This window comes from Ascidia mentula, chromosome 1, assembly GCF_947561715.1.
Source record: "Ascidia mentula chromosome 1, kaAscMent1.1, whole genome shotgun sequence".
In the NCBI taxonomy this organism is placed as follows: Eukaryota; Metazoa; Chordata; class Ascidiacea; order Phlebobranchia; family Ascidiidae; genus Ascidia; species Ascidia mentula.
Window position 1 is genome coordinate 982,354 of NC_138566.1, and position 11,120 is coordinate 993,473.

The following is an 11,120-nucleotide window of genomic DNA, read 5'->3' on the forward strand; positions in this document are numbered from 1 at the left end:
ATGCCAGGGTAACTTTTAAAAACCCCGGACTTTGCAAAGTTGGCTAAATTCATTTAAAGCATACGCCACAGTCACCCACACAGGGCCGGGATATTCAAAGCCTTTTTGAAGCTGCGGCCTGTGCGGACACTGCAAGGGTCTTAAAAGCATGGTGGATGAGGTTCGTCATGTCGGCACTCCGTCTGGTTTGGTGAAGCTCCACGACCAATTAAACTGCACCAATTTTGGCATATATGTGGCAATATGCAGAATATGTCATGATATATGTGGGACAAACATATTTAATAAGTTTTCCACTAGATGGAACAAACATCGAAAAACATGGAGAACTTTTAACACCAGTGCCACGAGTGACAAGAGTGCATTACCCGTCATTACAAAGTACACCACCAACAACAGAAAAGACTTACTTTTGTCTTGCTTATGTTTGGTAAAGAAATTTGATCCAAACTATTGACATTTCTCAGATCCAGCTTGGCTGCGATGCCGGTAAACCTAACGCATTTATGTTAGTGTTTTCCTTGTCCACAAACATTTTGTTCAGGATTGTGTCGACTATTGTGTACTATAACAACGTGGATATCAGGATAAATGGGGATTCACGGATTCATAATTCGCTCATTGTTCGCGCAGCCGATATTTATGCGTACACAATGAACTGTATTTTTAGAAGAGCCTTTATGGTTTCAAACAACCTTGGTTTTAGTTAAAATCTTTGAATGTCGAGGTAAATACGATTGCAAAAACAGAAAAGCGAACTGATAAAAAAAATTTTCACATTGGAAAAATAGTAGAAACATTTTGTGACGAAAAAACATTCAATGGGTTTTAGAAAGGAAAAGGATATTGTGTCTATCATGCCGAAGTCTATAAGTCACTTATGAGACGCAAATACAAAATAAATTGTCACAATATAAATTCCGGTAAATAGTTATGTTTGACTGTGCAGGTCTGGATTATGCCAACAAACTCAACGTGGTCTTTCGCGTTTCCGTCCATTGCGAAGATTTTTATTTGATTTTCCTATCTTTGTTGTTTGAAATTAAACAGAACAATGGCAAAAAGTTTAAGGAGCAAGTGGAAGCGAAAGATGCGCGCCATTAAGCGGGACAAAAATGAAAAACGTGTGTTAGAAAAACTCAAAGAAACGTTGAAAAATCACGGAAAAATTAACGTAACTGAGGATATGTGCAAGTTTGCTCAAATAGAACTGCGACAAAAGGAAAGAGAAACCCAAAAGGAGGGAGGAAAAATGGACGAAGACCCTAAATCCGGTAGGGGTTTTCTACCGATAACAAAACTTATCTATTAGAAATTCAATGTAACCTACTCCAGGATAAATGTGCTGAATGCTTTGTCATGTCAATCGTGCTGAATTAAAATGATTTCTTTTCTAAACCACGTGACGAATCATGCACTAATCCAAAGTATAGTTAACTGGTGATCATTTCTTCTGTTATGATTTGCGTAGTTGAAGAATCAGGGATGAACGTAGACAAAAAACGCAACCCCCGGACTTTGTTGGACGAACATGGGCAGTATCCATCCTGGATGAACGTTCGACAAATGAAGCGGATGAAACAAGAGAGAAAAAGTTCAAAGAACAAATCTAAAGGGGTGAAAAAGACCGGAAAAAACAAAATACTTTTGTGGTGAAATAGAAAGTTTTGTTGGTGCTTGAATGAACAAAGGCTTGGAGCGACCTCGGTTGAATGGATTTGTGGGAGAGAATTTGAAGAATGGAAAGTTGTTGCAACTGATATTGCCAACATTTACATAAATGAATGGATAATTAAAAATATTTGTTATATGTTTGGTGAAAGCAAAGCTGTAGGCCTTTATTGCTTTGTTAGTGTTTGCTCTGTAATGATCTTCTACTTTTAAAAGTCCTTTAACAAAATGTTTTGTTTTGTGTCCATAATATTTGAAAACTTTTAATCCTGGAGAAAGCTTTATTTTCATATGGAAACACTCATAAAAAGTCTTTGCATAATTTATGATTGACAGTCAGCAACAAGTGTATCAACGAGACTTTCCATGTTGAATTCTTCATCCAACATTGACTCGAACATTAAAACTGGGTCTTTTCCACCTCCGTGTTGCAACATTTCATCCCTAGTAATTGAAATGTTTTCCAACAATAAATAATGACCAGTTACAGATGGTAGTAGGCCAACAGCTCGAGTGCAAGCCGGTTGTCATTAAACAAGACATACTAGTTATTATACAAGCCTAAATGATTAAATTTTGCAGATATAATTGTTAAAACAAAACATACTAAATCTATTTTCATCAAAGAGGTTTCGTTTGGTAAATTAAGCAAAATTTTAATGTCACCAAAATATTTCTACTCGCCTGTATCGTTGACCCATCGTCGCGTTGAAGGGATCGGCTTTGAAACATTTTTTCCACAGCCGTGACGCGACAGCTCTTGACATTAGATAAGAATAATATTTGGCTCCGTAACTTGCAAAATGAGGAAATCGAAGATGCCATGATGTGTTTGGGACGGAAGGCATGAAATAATGGCCGCTGTGGATCTGCAAAGTAAAGATTCCAATGTATTACAGTGAATATGTTGATTTTTCTGCTTTAACTGAATCAATAGTTTCACAAAAAAGAATTATGTACAGGTAAATTTTTTTTTACATACACATGGTACAATTTATACGTAAAATGTTTGCCAACCTTCTCAACAACTTGGTTCGTTGCAGTTCCCGACTTAAAATCCTGATGAAAATGTTGATCAACCATTGAATAAAACACCTGACAAAATAAACATATTTGATCTTAAATAACTGACCTTCTGGCACTAAAATAAACTTTGCTTAAATGTAGAAGTAATGCCATGCTTACGCATAGCAAGGCGGGATCGCCCCACTGCGCAGGCCCTTTATATTTGGCGATCACAGCTCTAATATTCTGATCATAAGGTTCACAGGCTTCGCAGCCAAGCTGGATCAGGAGATCCTCTACGCATGTGAAGGTCGCCTGACAAGTTGTGCGCTTGCGCACCAGTGTACCTTGGCCACAATATACCCCGTGAAGCCACTGAACTCCTGTAGCTCAGTTGGTAGAGTGTTGGGCCTGGTTAGCCCAGGGTCGTGAGTTCAAACCTCACCGGAAGCTTGATTTTTCAGATCCCGCTCCGACTTGTCGGGAAAAGTGGCTGATCCAGCTTGGCTGCAATGCCTTGGCTGCGAAGCCTGTGAACCTTGCTTAAATGTAAATTTTTCTGCCAGAAGGCCAGGTTACACCATTTCTGACGGCAACACAACAAATACATTTGAATGAACTTTTGTAAAATCCTTTCTCAAAACACAAAGGATTAAAATATAATCAGTTAACTTGCCAAACAAATATTTACTTGATGTATGTTTGATGCAAAACAATAATTTATTAGTTCCAAATGCTTACAGAAACAATGTTTAAAATTGCCATTTTCCACCAAAAAATTTCACTGCTATTCGTGCAAAGTTACCTGTGTTTGTAATTCGCTCGATGAACATATTTTATCCGAGTGACACAACTTGGTGATCATTTCTGGAGGTAAACTTTCTCTCGTTTTGTGATGTTTTGCAAATGTCGACAAAACTCGATGATCTATTGCAAAATATTCCATCAACACTGAAGGTACCTGAAAGAAACCGGGAATATTTACAAATCTGTCATAAAAGGTACAAGACAAGATAAAATAAACATAGAACCAATGCTTCAACAAAATTACAACCAAACATTAACGAACAGTCTGAGACCTCTGCGAAGTCGGTGCTACATCTTGTTCCTGTGACGTGTTGGTATCTCGTCCTCGCAAGCATGGAATGCATCGCATGTCCCATTTCATGGAAGAGATTGTTGACAGTGGAAGGAGTCAGGAGTGGAGGTTGGGAGGAGACAGCTGATGGAAGATGGAGCATGAGGACAACAATGGGGGATTGATAAGATCCATCTCTCAACCTCCTCCCTCCTCTGCAAGGAATTTGTTCAAGATCACATAATTTTGGAGGCAGATTATTCAGCCCACAAACACAAATTATAATAGGCTCAAATAAGTCTGTGTATCAGATTGTTCAAACAGATAAATATGCTTGTTTTTAGCTAATAAGGCAAATAATGAGATGATTGACACAAATAACAGAACCGCTTCATAATGTTTACTCACAACAATTTGTGTAAACAACACCTGGTAAAAACATCTTTAAAAGAGCTGTCTGAAAGATTGATTTAAAAGTTTTACTCAGCTACAACAGATACGGTATCGATCGACAGCCTACCAGGGTGGCTTGGTTCACCGATCCGGTGTTGTTTATTGTATTTTCATCAACACCTGGTATTTATCATTTACGGATTTTCTCATAATCTGAGAATAAAGAAACTGACAGACTAGAGACGGAGTGGTGTGCGGCCGATAACAACATGACATCACCACCCACGTGAGCCTTATCTTCAGCCAGGTAAGCTCCATATCATGATGCAGTTACAACAATCGCGTTATTTAAACTGATGATGGCATAAATTTTTGCTGAAACGATTTTCGTACATAAAAACATGACAATGTAAACAACAGTATGGGCCAGTTTCTTTATGCTCAGTACACCTAGTGTTTGTCACAAATTCATGTTATTTCCGTGCGGGAACCAAATAAAAAAATTTTACCTAATTGTGAAGTGACAATCTTGTTGGGGTTTCCCCGGCCTTGCAAAGAAATCACAATAAATATGTCCGAGCACACCTTCCGTTTTATGACTCACAGCAAGCTTTATGACATCACTATTCCATGTTTCACCTTTGTTGACCGGCACGGGGGTAAGAGAAACTCCAAAGAGAGACTGAAAAATTATAGGATTTTAGTAATTTTGTAAAAACTTTTTGTCTGATTTTAACAAGGGAGGCTTTTGTTATGTAGATATTATGTTAAACAATATGTCTTTTTAACTCAAAAAATACTTGACTCACCTTGTACAAATTGTTTAAACCATCCATGCAATCACCAAGAGAGAAGAAAGAACTGTACAGCACGGGATCAATTAACGCTCTAAACAATTGACAATTTAAAGGCACAATTTCTATAGAAATTTAATGAAAGTTACTTTTTCTCCTTGAGTTGGTTGACATAGAAATGTAAATCCCATGGTTGGAAGTTTGGATTGAGAGGATTTTGCGTCGCTTTTAAAGATCTCAGTTCATTTAAATCATTCTGAAAAAAGCAATGATATTTAAGATGAAACAATCTGCAATAATTTCAGCCCCTCCATGCAATACAAACTCAACACCACCATTGGTTGGAAACTAATTGTTTATAAAATCTAAACTTTCTCCTGCAATCATATCATTTACATGCTTAATTGCAAATAAAAGGCTTGAGTGTTTTCGTTTACAAATAAGTACCTGCACCAATGGTTTCATTTTCTCTGATAACGTTGTCAAAAATTTTAAAACAGATTCAGGGTTTTTTGCCATCGTTGATTTCAGAGCTCGATGAGAAAATGTTGGAAACCCAACAAGTTGGGCAACTTCGTTCCGAGCTTCAAGTAATCTGGTAAATTGCATTAGGACCAGTTTATTAATGAGCATTACATGGGAGAAGGATTTTTGTTGTAAAAAACATTAAAAAGGCAATTTGCTTGGACCACACTTTAGTTTGTTATTCAGTTTTTTAGTGATAACAATGAAATACCACAAAATTAAACCAAACCTGGATAAAGTTGCTTCTGTTTCTGGGTTCGTGTAATAATAAAGTCTGTACGCTGCTTCACGCATCACCTCATCTGGGTTGTCGCTATGGAGACTGCTGATGACAATGTTATCTCCAACTTGTTTGAACCTGGACTGAAACTCTGGGGGGAGGTCGGTCTTTGGGAAAGCGACCGGGCAGTGAGATTGCTGGGAAGTTGAATTTGTTGAAAAAATTAAACAGTTTGTGTGAGTTTAGGATCAGACAAGCATCACTTGTAGGTAAAGTAGCTCTTGCACCAGAAAATATTCCATATTCCACCATGTTAGGCCATAATAAAAAAGTCTTTTTACAACAAAGAACGGATTTGTAACTTGCCCAAGCATTTTCATTGTTCTGTTTACACAAATCGTTACCTGTAAAAATGCTGATGTCAGTTGCAAGATTTCCTCGTGAAGTTGGACAGCTTTTTGCCTTTTCTCCAATTCCAGATGAATTCCGCTTATCGTGAAGTCATACATATAGAGATCGGCAACAGTCCGTGTTTCTTCGTCGAGACTGAAAAACATTTTCTTGTAAAGAATGCGCTTCTAACTCTGTTCCAAACATGTTTGGTAAAACACTTGTGGGCTACAAAAATTCGCAATACCTTAACCAATTAAAACATAATCCAATATTCCACTTATTTGATAAATTTTAGCTGATGTTAATGACTCGTTAAAATTTGGTAAAACACTTGTGGGCAACAAAAATAGGTAAAAATAAATCCGAGTTTTAAAGTCAATGTCTCCGCATTAGAAATCAATTTCAATTAAATTCAACTAAATGTGCACAGAGTAATTCTTTGTCACCAGTTTGAAGCGATTTCTTTTTAGTTCAAAATGATGAAAGCTTGGTGGAAGGGAACATCACCGAACATATTTTTCATGCAGTACAAATAATCAACAATAACATTTTATAGTGAGCTGCATACAATACCATTTCACTTTGACAAAAAATCCAATAACATTTTAGTCACACCATAGCTGCACAATATAAAATAACATTGAAACCTATTAGGTCGAAACACTGGCCCTGTCAGCAGCTCACTATAAAATAACATTTTACATTGACAAAAATTTCCACTACATTTTTAAATAAAGGCAGTTCTTTCAGAAAACAACCTGTCCATAACGTTTTTATTCTCTGTAACATCCCTGATGCTTTTGTACAAATCTGAGTGCGTGTTTAATTCTTCTACCATTGTTCCAATGCCAAGGTGGGCATCAGCAGCTGCTTCTGAAAACTCAGAGTCTGGATGAGCACAACGCACAAAATCTGCCAAGTCTGCAACTCTGTATGAACAAATGTAAACGATCAGATAAACTTACATACAGACTGTAGGTGTTTTCCCTATTTTATAATCAGATCAATTCACTTTAGGCAACAGAATGACAAAAACGCCATCAAGTTTTCAATGCAACTGTTTGTTAGAGTTAGAAAACAGAACAGTTTCTGTAGAAAGTTTTAGATGAAGGTGTTTTATTTATATTTTGATTTTAGCTACCACCAATCACCTAATTTTCCACATAGTTTGTAGGTTAATAATAATACTGGGCAGTTTTCCCAAATGGTTAAACAGTTTACCATAAATTATTTTTAGATGTAGGGTATTCATGTTTCAATTCAGTATGAAAACATTGACACAAAAATATAAAGAAATCATGGACCTGCATAAAGTGTCTGAAAGTTCATCAAACAAGACAACTGTTTCTTCACCGGGTGGCGCTCTCACAGCTTGATCCAATAACTTCCAACCATTGCTCATGGCTTGTTCCTAAAAAAACATAGATTTTATTTTCTATAATTATTGTGCAACATTCTTTTTCACAAAAGGGTAATTCACCTTGGCTTTTCGAAACCCATCTGGTGTTTTTAATTCTGGAACTTGAAACAAACCAACATTTTTGCCAAAGAAATCATATTTCCTTTGTGGAACATTGTTAAAGGAAGCGGCAAGAGCGTTCCACGTTGCGACGGATTGGCGAAGATTATTTCCAGCACATTGACGTGCCCTGCAGAGCACTTTTGTTTTTAACAAAGTCTTCATACAGAAAACTTTCCTGGGATCATTTTATGAAAAGAAGCTGAAACCAAAAAGAGTTTTGATTAGTGCGGAAGAACAACAGAACTTGCAGGGGTTGTTCATAGTCGATTTGACCCGAACAAATGAAGTAAAATAAGCAACAATGCTTGAAAATACGAAAACATAAAGAATGTAAAAAGTTACGAGCCACACATGAAAATAAATCATAAATTTTCAAATTCCCGGGTGGTTCTGATAGAAATACATAACCAACAGAAGAAACCACAATGTCCACCAGCAAATCAGGCAACAATACGTTGATATATAAACAACAAAATACATGAAAAGTGTTTCCACATTTACAGCAAACCAGGAATTTAGGTAACTTTCAGTGTGTTAAGATAGCAAAAAACATACAGGAACCACCAAATGCTTGTGTAACCAGACTCTGCATTTTCTCCTTTTGACATAACTATTACCAAAAATTAAAAAAATTAACAAGAAAATCATCTACTGTGAAATTTAAAATCAGTTTTTAGCGGCTCCAGGCTGTAGTCGTAACCCTTGTTGATTGAAGCTTTTAATTCTCTTGCTGCGTGGGATAATTGAAGGGTGGCTTCGGGGTGGGCTGTTCCAGGTAGTAGTGTACACTCCCTCTCCAACAACTGTGATATTCCTTCGAGCAATTCGTGGAACCCAAATGCAAGAGCGGCTCTTCTCAGTCTATTTAAATCCTTGTAAAAAACCTGCACAAGGTATCACAATAACGTGTTTTTATAAATTAATGAATATTTACTTCTTTAATAAATTAACCAAAAACTACTTGTTTTATCATCATTTACACATTGTTAGAAACCATGTGCTTCATTTAAAACGTGACATAAACATCTTAACATCCATGAACCTGGGACTTCTCAGGTAATTTCTTCACACTTCTTAATATTTTCTGAACGTCGGTTTGCAATCCTGTCGGACGCGTCCATGCTACTGTGGGTTGCGAATAACTTCGTTTTGCTCCTTTACGATTTTGAATTGGAAATGTCGGCAAATCAGGTGTCCCCTTTTTGCCGCTAGGAATTGTGGGTAACACTGAGGCTGGCCCCAGGTATCGGAAATCCCCTAACCAGGGAATGCAGTTAAACCCAGGGGCAAATAGGGAAAGCACCAGGTTTGATTTTGTTTTGTTGTCAGTCCAAGACGACAGGATACCAAATGCCGTGGGTGAAATTCTCAACAACGCAACTTTGTTTTCAGTTTTAAGGCTTCCATGTAAAAGGACCGTGAAGCAGGGCTGAGTTTTACTCGACGAAGAGTTCTCGTCAATTAATTTCGAACTTGTTGTGTCTTCTGCAGCGAGAACAATATGCCTATGGGAAAATAAACAAATAATTGATGTTTAACACTCGGGCAAAATAACAATTTTGTGCAGGAAACACAACCTCAACCATAACAACGACCATTCAAAAAGGGCTTGAGCGTTGGTAACTGTTACAACACATCTGTATATTCCACATTGGTGTGCTTGAGTATTTTTCACACTGAAGTTTTATTTTACTCATCACAAACTTATAAATGTTTTAATATAAACAAACCTTGATGTAACTGGGGCATTCCCTAAATCTGAGATATTGAGAAACCCCATGATCTCCAAAACACTTTCCTCACAATCTTCTAGTTGTGTTGTGTCTGCTGTGTTTAGCGAGGGATATAAAGTCACCTGCAACACAAAGTGTCACAAAAAAATAAATTGTAAAAGTGAAAAAAATGAAGTATGTGATTACTGTTAGAAAATAAGGTAAGGACGGGAGTGTTCTCTTACAGACTTTGATCTTTAGCGAGGTATAAAGTAAAATAATTTTTTTAACCTGACTCTTCAATGTCCCACACTGCAAGACTGCATTACATTCTTGAAAGTTTTCATCAATAAATTTGTTGATTAAATGCAAAACATCTGATGGGAGTTTTGAACTTTTCTGTGGTTTCAACAATGGTAATATCGAACCTGCACCTGAAAAGGACAACCTATGTGACTCAAACGCATCAAATAAAACCAATGTTGTTTGTGACAATTCATAAAAGTGGTTTTCCACATCAGAAGTTTAAACAAACCTTTATTCTTGTCTATGATTGATCGTAAATATTGATTGGATCCACTTGTTTTCAGGTTTTGTTCATTATCCAAACATAAAAAGTAAACATTACAATGGAAATCATATAAATCCACCAAAGTACTGGAAACATTTCCTCCTCCAACCTGCAAACAAACAAATTCCAGTGATCATATTAATATTTGACAAGCTTTTTATATGTGTTTACCCAGACCTGCACAAACTTTTCCAGGAAATACCATACATGATTTAAATGCAAAATAACGACAAACTTATTTAATGCCAGAAACCACAATCATGTAATTGTTAAAAGTGTATATTTCATCTATTTTTGTAACAGAAGTTGCAAACCAAAAGTATGGCAGTCAAACAAACACATTTCTAACTGGTATTATGTCAGGTTGGAAAGAATGACATAAAATGATGGTCAATCCTCAACACACATTTTTTCTAAAACTTTACAGATACAGAACAAAATCTATGCAATAAAATATGAAAATTAATATTTGTCCGAACAACCAACATTTGGCAAAAACAAAACTTCATGCAAATGAAAGGAATTCTGTTCATACATTTCCAACCCCATCTTTGGCCTCATCAAGCCTTCCATCAGTGATGATTATGATGTCACAAGGCTGCATACAACCCCATTCTTTGCAAATAAACTTGTTTGAAACAGAAACAAAATTGTTGAAAATTGATTTATCTCCAAGTTTGATCTAAAAGACAGTAAAACATAAGCTTACAAAATTCATATTATTGGCTCTACTTTGCTTATCTAAGTAAAACATATCACCAAACTGCAAAAATTTTGCCATGAAATTAATGTTTATTGTAGATAAATGCAAATGGCGACAGTGGGAGCACAGTCTCAAGCCAAGACAAATAAAACAAACATTTAATCCTAAAAAGACATATGTTTGGTCATAATTACCTTTGGTAAGCTTGATTTTAATTGTGTTGCATCCCTTGTGAAATCACAAATAACATCAACATCAGAAGAAAATGTCACAACGGCAATATGTTCTAGTTTCTGTTTCTCAAGCAAACGATCGATAATTTCGCCACATGAAATTTCAGCAAGTTTGAGTTTGGAAGTTGACGAATTATCAAATAAACCTCCTGCTGACTGGCTCATTGAAAACGAACAGTCTATTGCTATTAATGTTGGCATATCAGTAATTTTATGTCATTTGGGTAAAATGAAATCTGAAATATAACAATAATTCAATTCAAAATATCGTTGGTTTATAGACAATGAAGTTCAGGTATT

General features: G+C 36.3%; 3 protein-coding genes across 3 annotated transcripts; 1 reads left to right on the forward strand and 2 right to left on the reverse strand.

Annotated features, from left to right (window-relative positions):
* Window positions 1-991: 991 nt before the first annotated feature.
* Window positions 992-1,966, forward strand: LOC145917878 (protein LLP homolog). The gene is made up of 2 exons (XM_083003181.1): window positions 992-1,274; window positions 1,472-1,966. Exons 1-2 carry the CDS (start codon window positions 1,055-1,057, stop codon window positions 1,654-1,656), a joined length of 405 nt encoding a protein of 134 aa, XP_082859307.1. The 5' UTR covers window positions 992-1,054; the 3' UTR covers window positions 1,657-1,966.
* A 22-nt stretch (window positions 1,967-1,988) lies between these two features.
* Window positions 1,989-7,782, reverse strand: LOC145917876 (mitochondrial intermediate peptidase-like). The gene is made up of 14 exons (XM_083003179.1): window positions 7,560-7,782; window positions 7,384-7,490; window positions 6,838-7,008; window positions 6,091-6,232; window positions 5,696-5,883; window positions 5,389-5,536; window positions 5,091-5,197; window positions 4,957-5,035; window positions 4,657-4,829; window positions 3,756-3,969; window positions 3,482-3,637; window positions 2,689-2,766; window positions 2,356-2,540; window positions 1,989-2,115 (listed from the first exon to the last, which is right to left on the reverse strand). Exons 1-14 carry the CDS (start codon window positions 7,761-7,763, stop codon window positions 1,995-1,997), a joined length of 2,073 nt encoding a protein of 690 aa, XP_082859305.1. The 5' UTR covers window positions 7,764-7,782; the 3' UTR covers window positions 1,989-1,994.
* A 423-nt stretch (window positions 7,783-8,205) lies between these two features.
* Window positions 8,206-11,051, reverse strand: LOC145917877 (integrator complex subunit 14-like). The gene is made up of 7 exons (XM_083003180.1): window positions 10,782-11,051; window positions 10,420-10,566; window positions 9,849-9,993; window positions 9,605-9,747; window positions 9,332-9,456; window positions 8,644-9,106; window positions 8,206-8,485 (listed from the first exon to the last, which is right to left on the reverse strand). Exons 1-7 carry the CDS (start codon window positions 11,019-11,021, stop codon window positions 8,246-8,248), a joined length of 1,503 nt encoding a protein of 500 aa, XP_082859306.1. The 5' UTR covers window positions 11,022-11,051; the 3' UTR covers window positions 8,206-8,245.
* Window positions 11,052-11,120: the final 69 nt, after the last annotated feature.

Coding starts and splice junctions, on each gene's coding strand:
- LOC145917876 (XM_083003179.1), bottom strand. CDS start 7,763: ATGAAGACTTTGTTAAAAACAAAAGTGCTCTGCAGGGCACGTCAATGT. Junction 4,830..4,956: donor GTTTAAACAATTTGTACAAG/GTGAGTCAAGTA, acceptor ATAATTTTTCAG/TCTCTCTTTGGAGTTTCTCT. Junction 2,767..3,481: donor CGAGCGAATTACAAACACAG/GTAACTTTGCAC, acceptor TTATTTTGTCAG/GTGTTTTATTCAATGGTTGA.
- LOC145917877 (XM_083003180.1), bottom strand. CDS start 11,021: ATGCCAACATTAATAGCAATAGACTGTTCGTTTTCAATGAGCCAGTCA. Junction 10,567..10,781: donor TAAAATCAAGCTTACCAAAG/GTAATTATGACC, acceptor ACTGTCTTTTAG/ATCAAACTTGGAGATAAATC. Junction 9,748..9,848: donor AATCATAGACAAGAATAAAG/GTTTGTTTAAAC, acceptor TGTCCTTTTCAG/GTGCAGGTTCGATATTACCA.
- LOC145917878 (XM_083003181.1), top strand. CDS start 1,055: ATGGCAAAAAGTTTAAGGAGCAAGTGGAAGCGAAAGATGCGCGCCATT. Junction 1,275..1,471: donor GGACGAAGACCCTAAATCCG/GTAGGGGTTTTC, acceptor TGATTTGCGTAG/TTGAAGAATCAGGGATGAAC.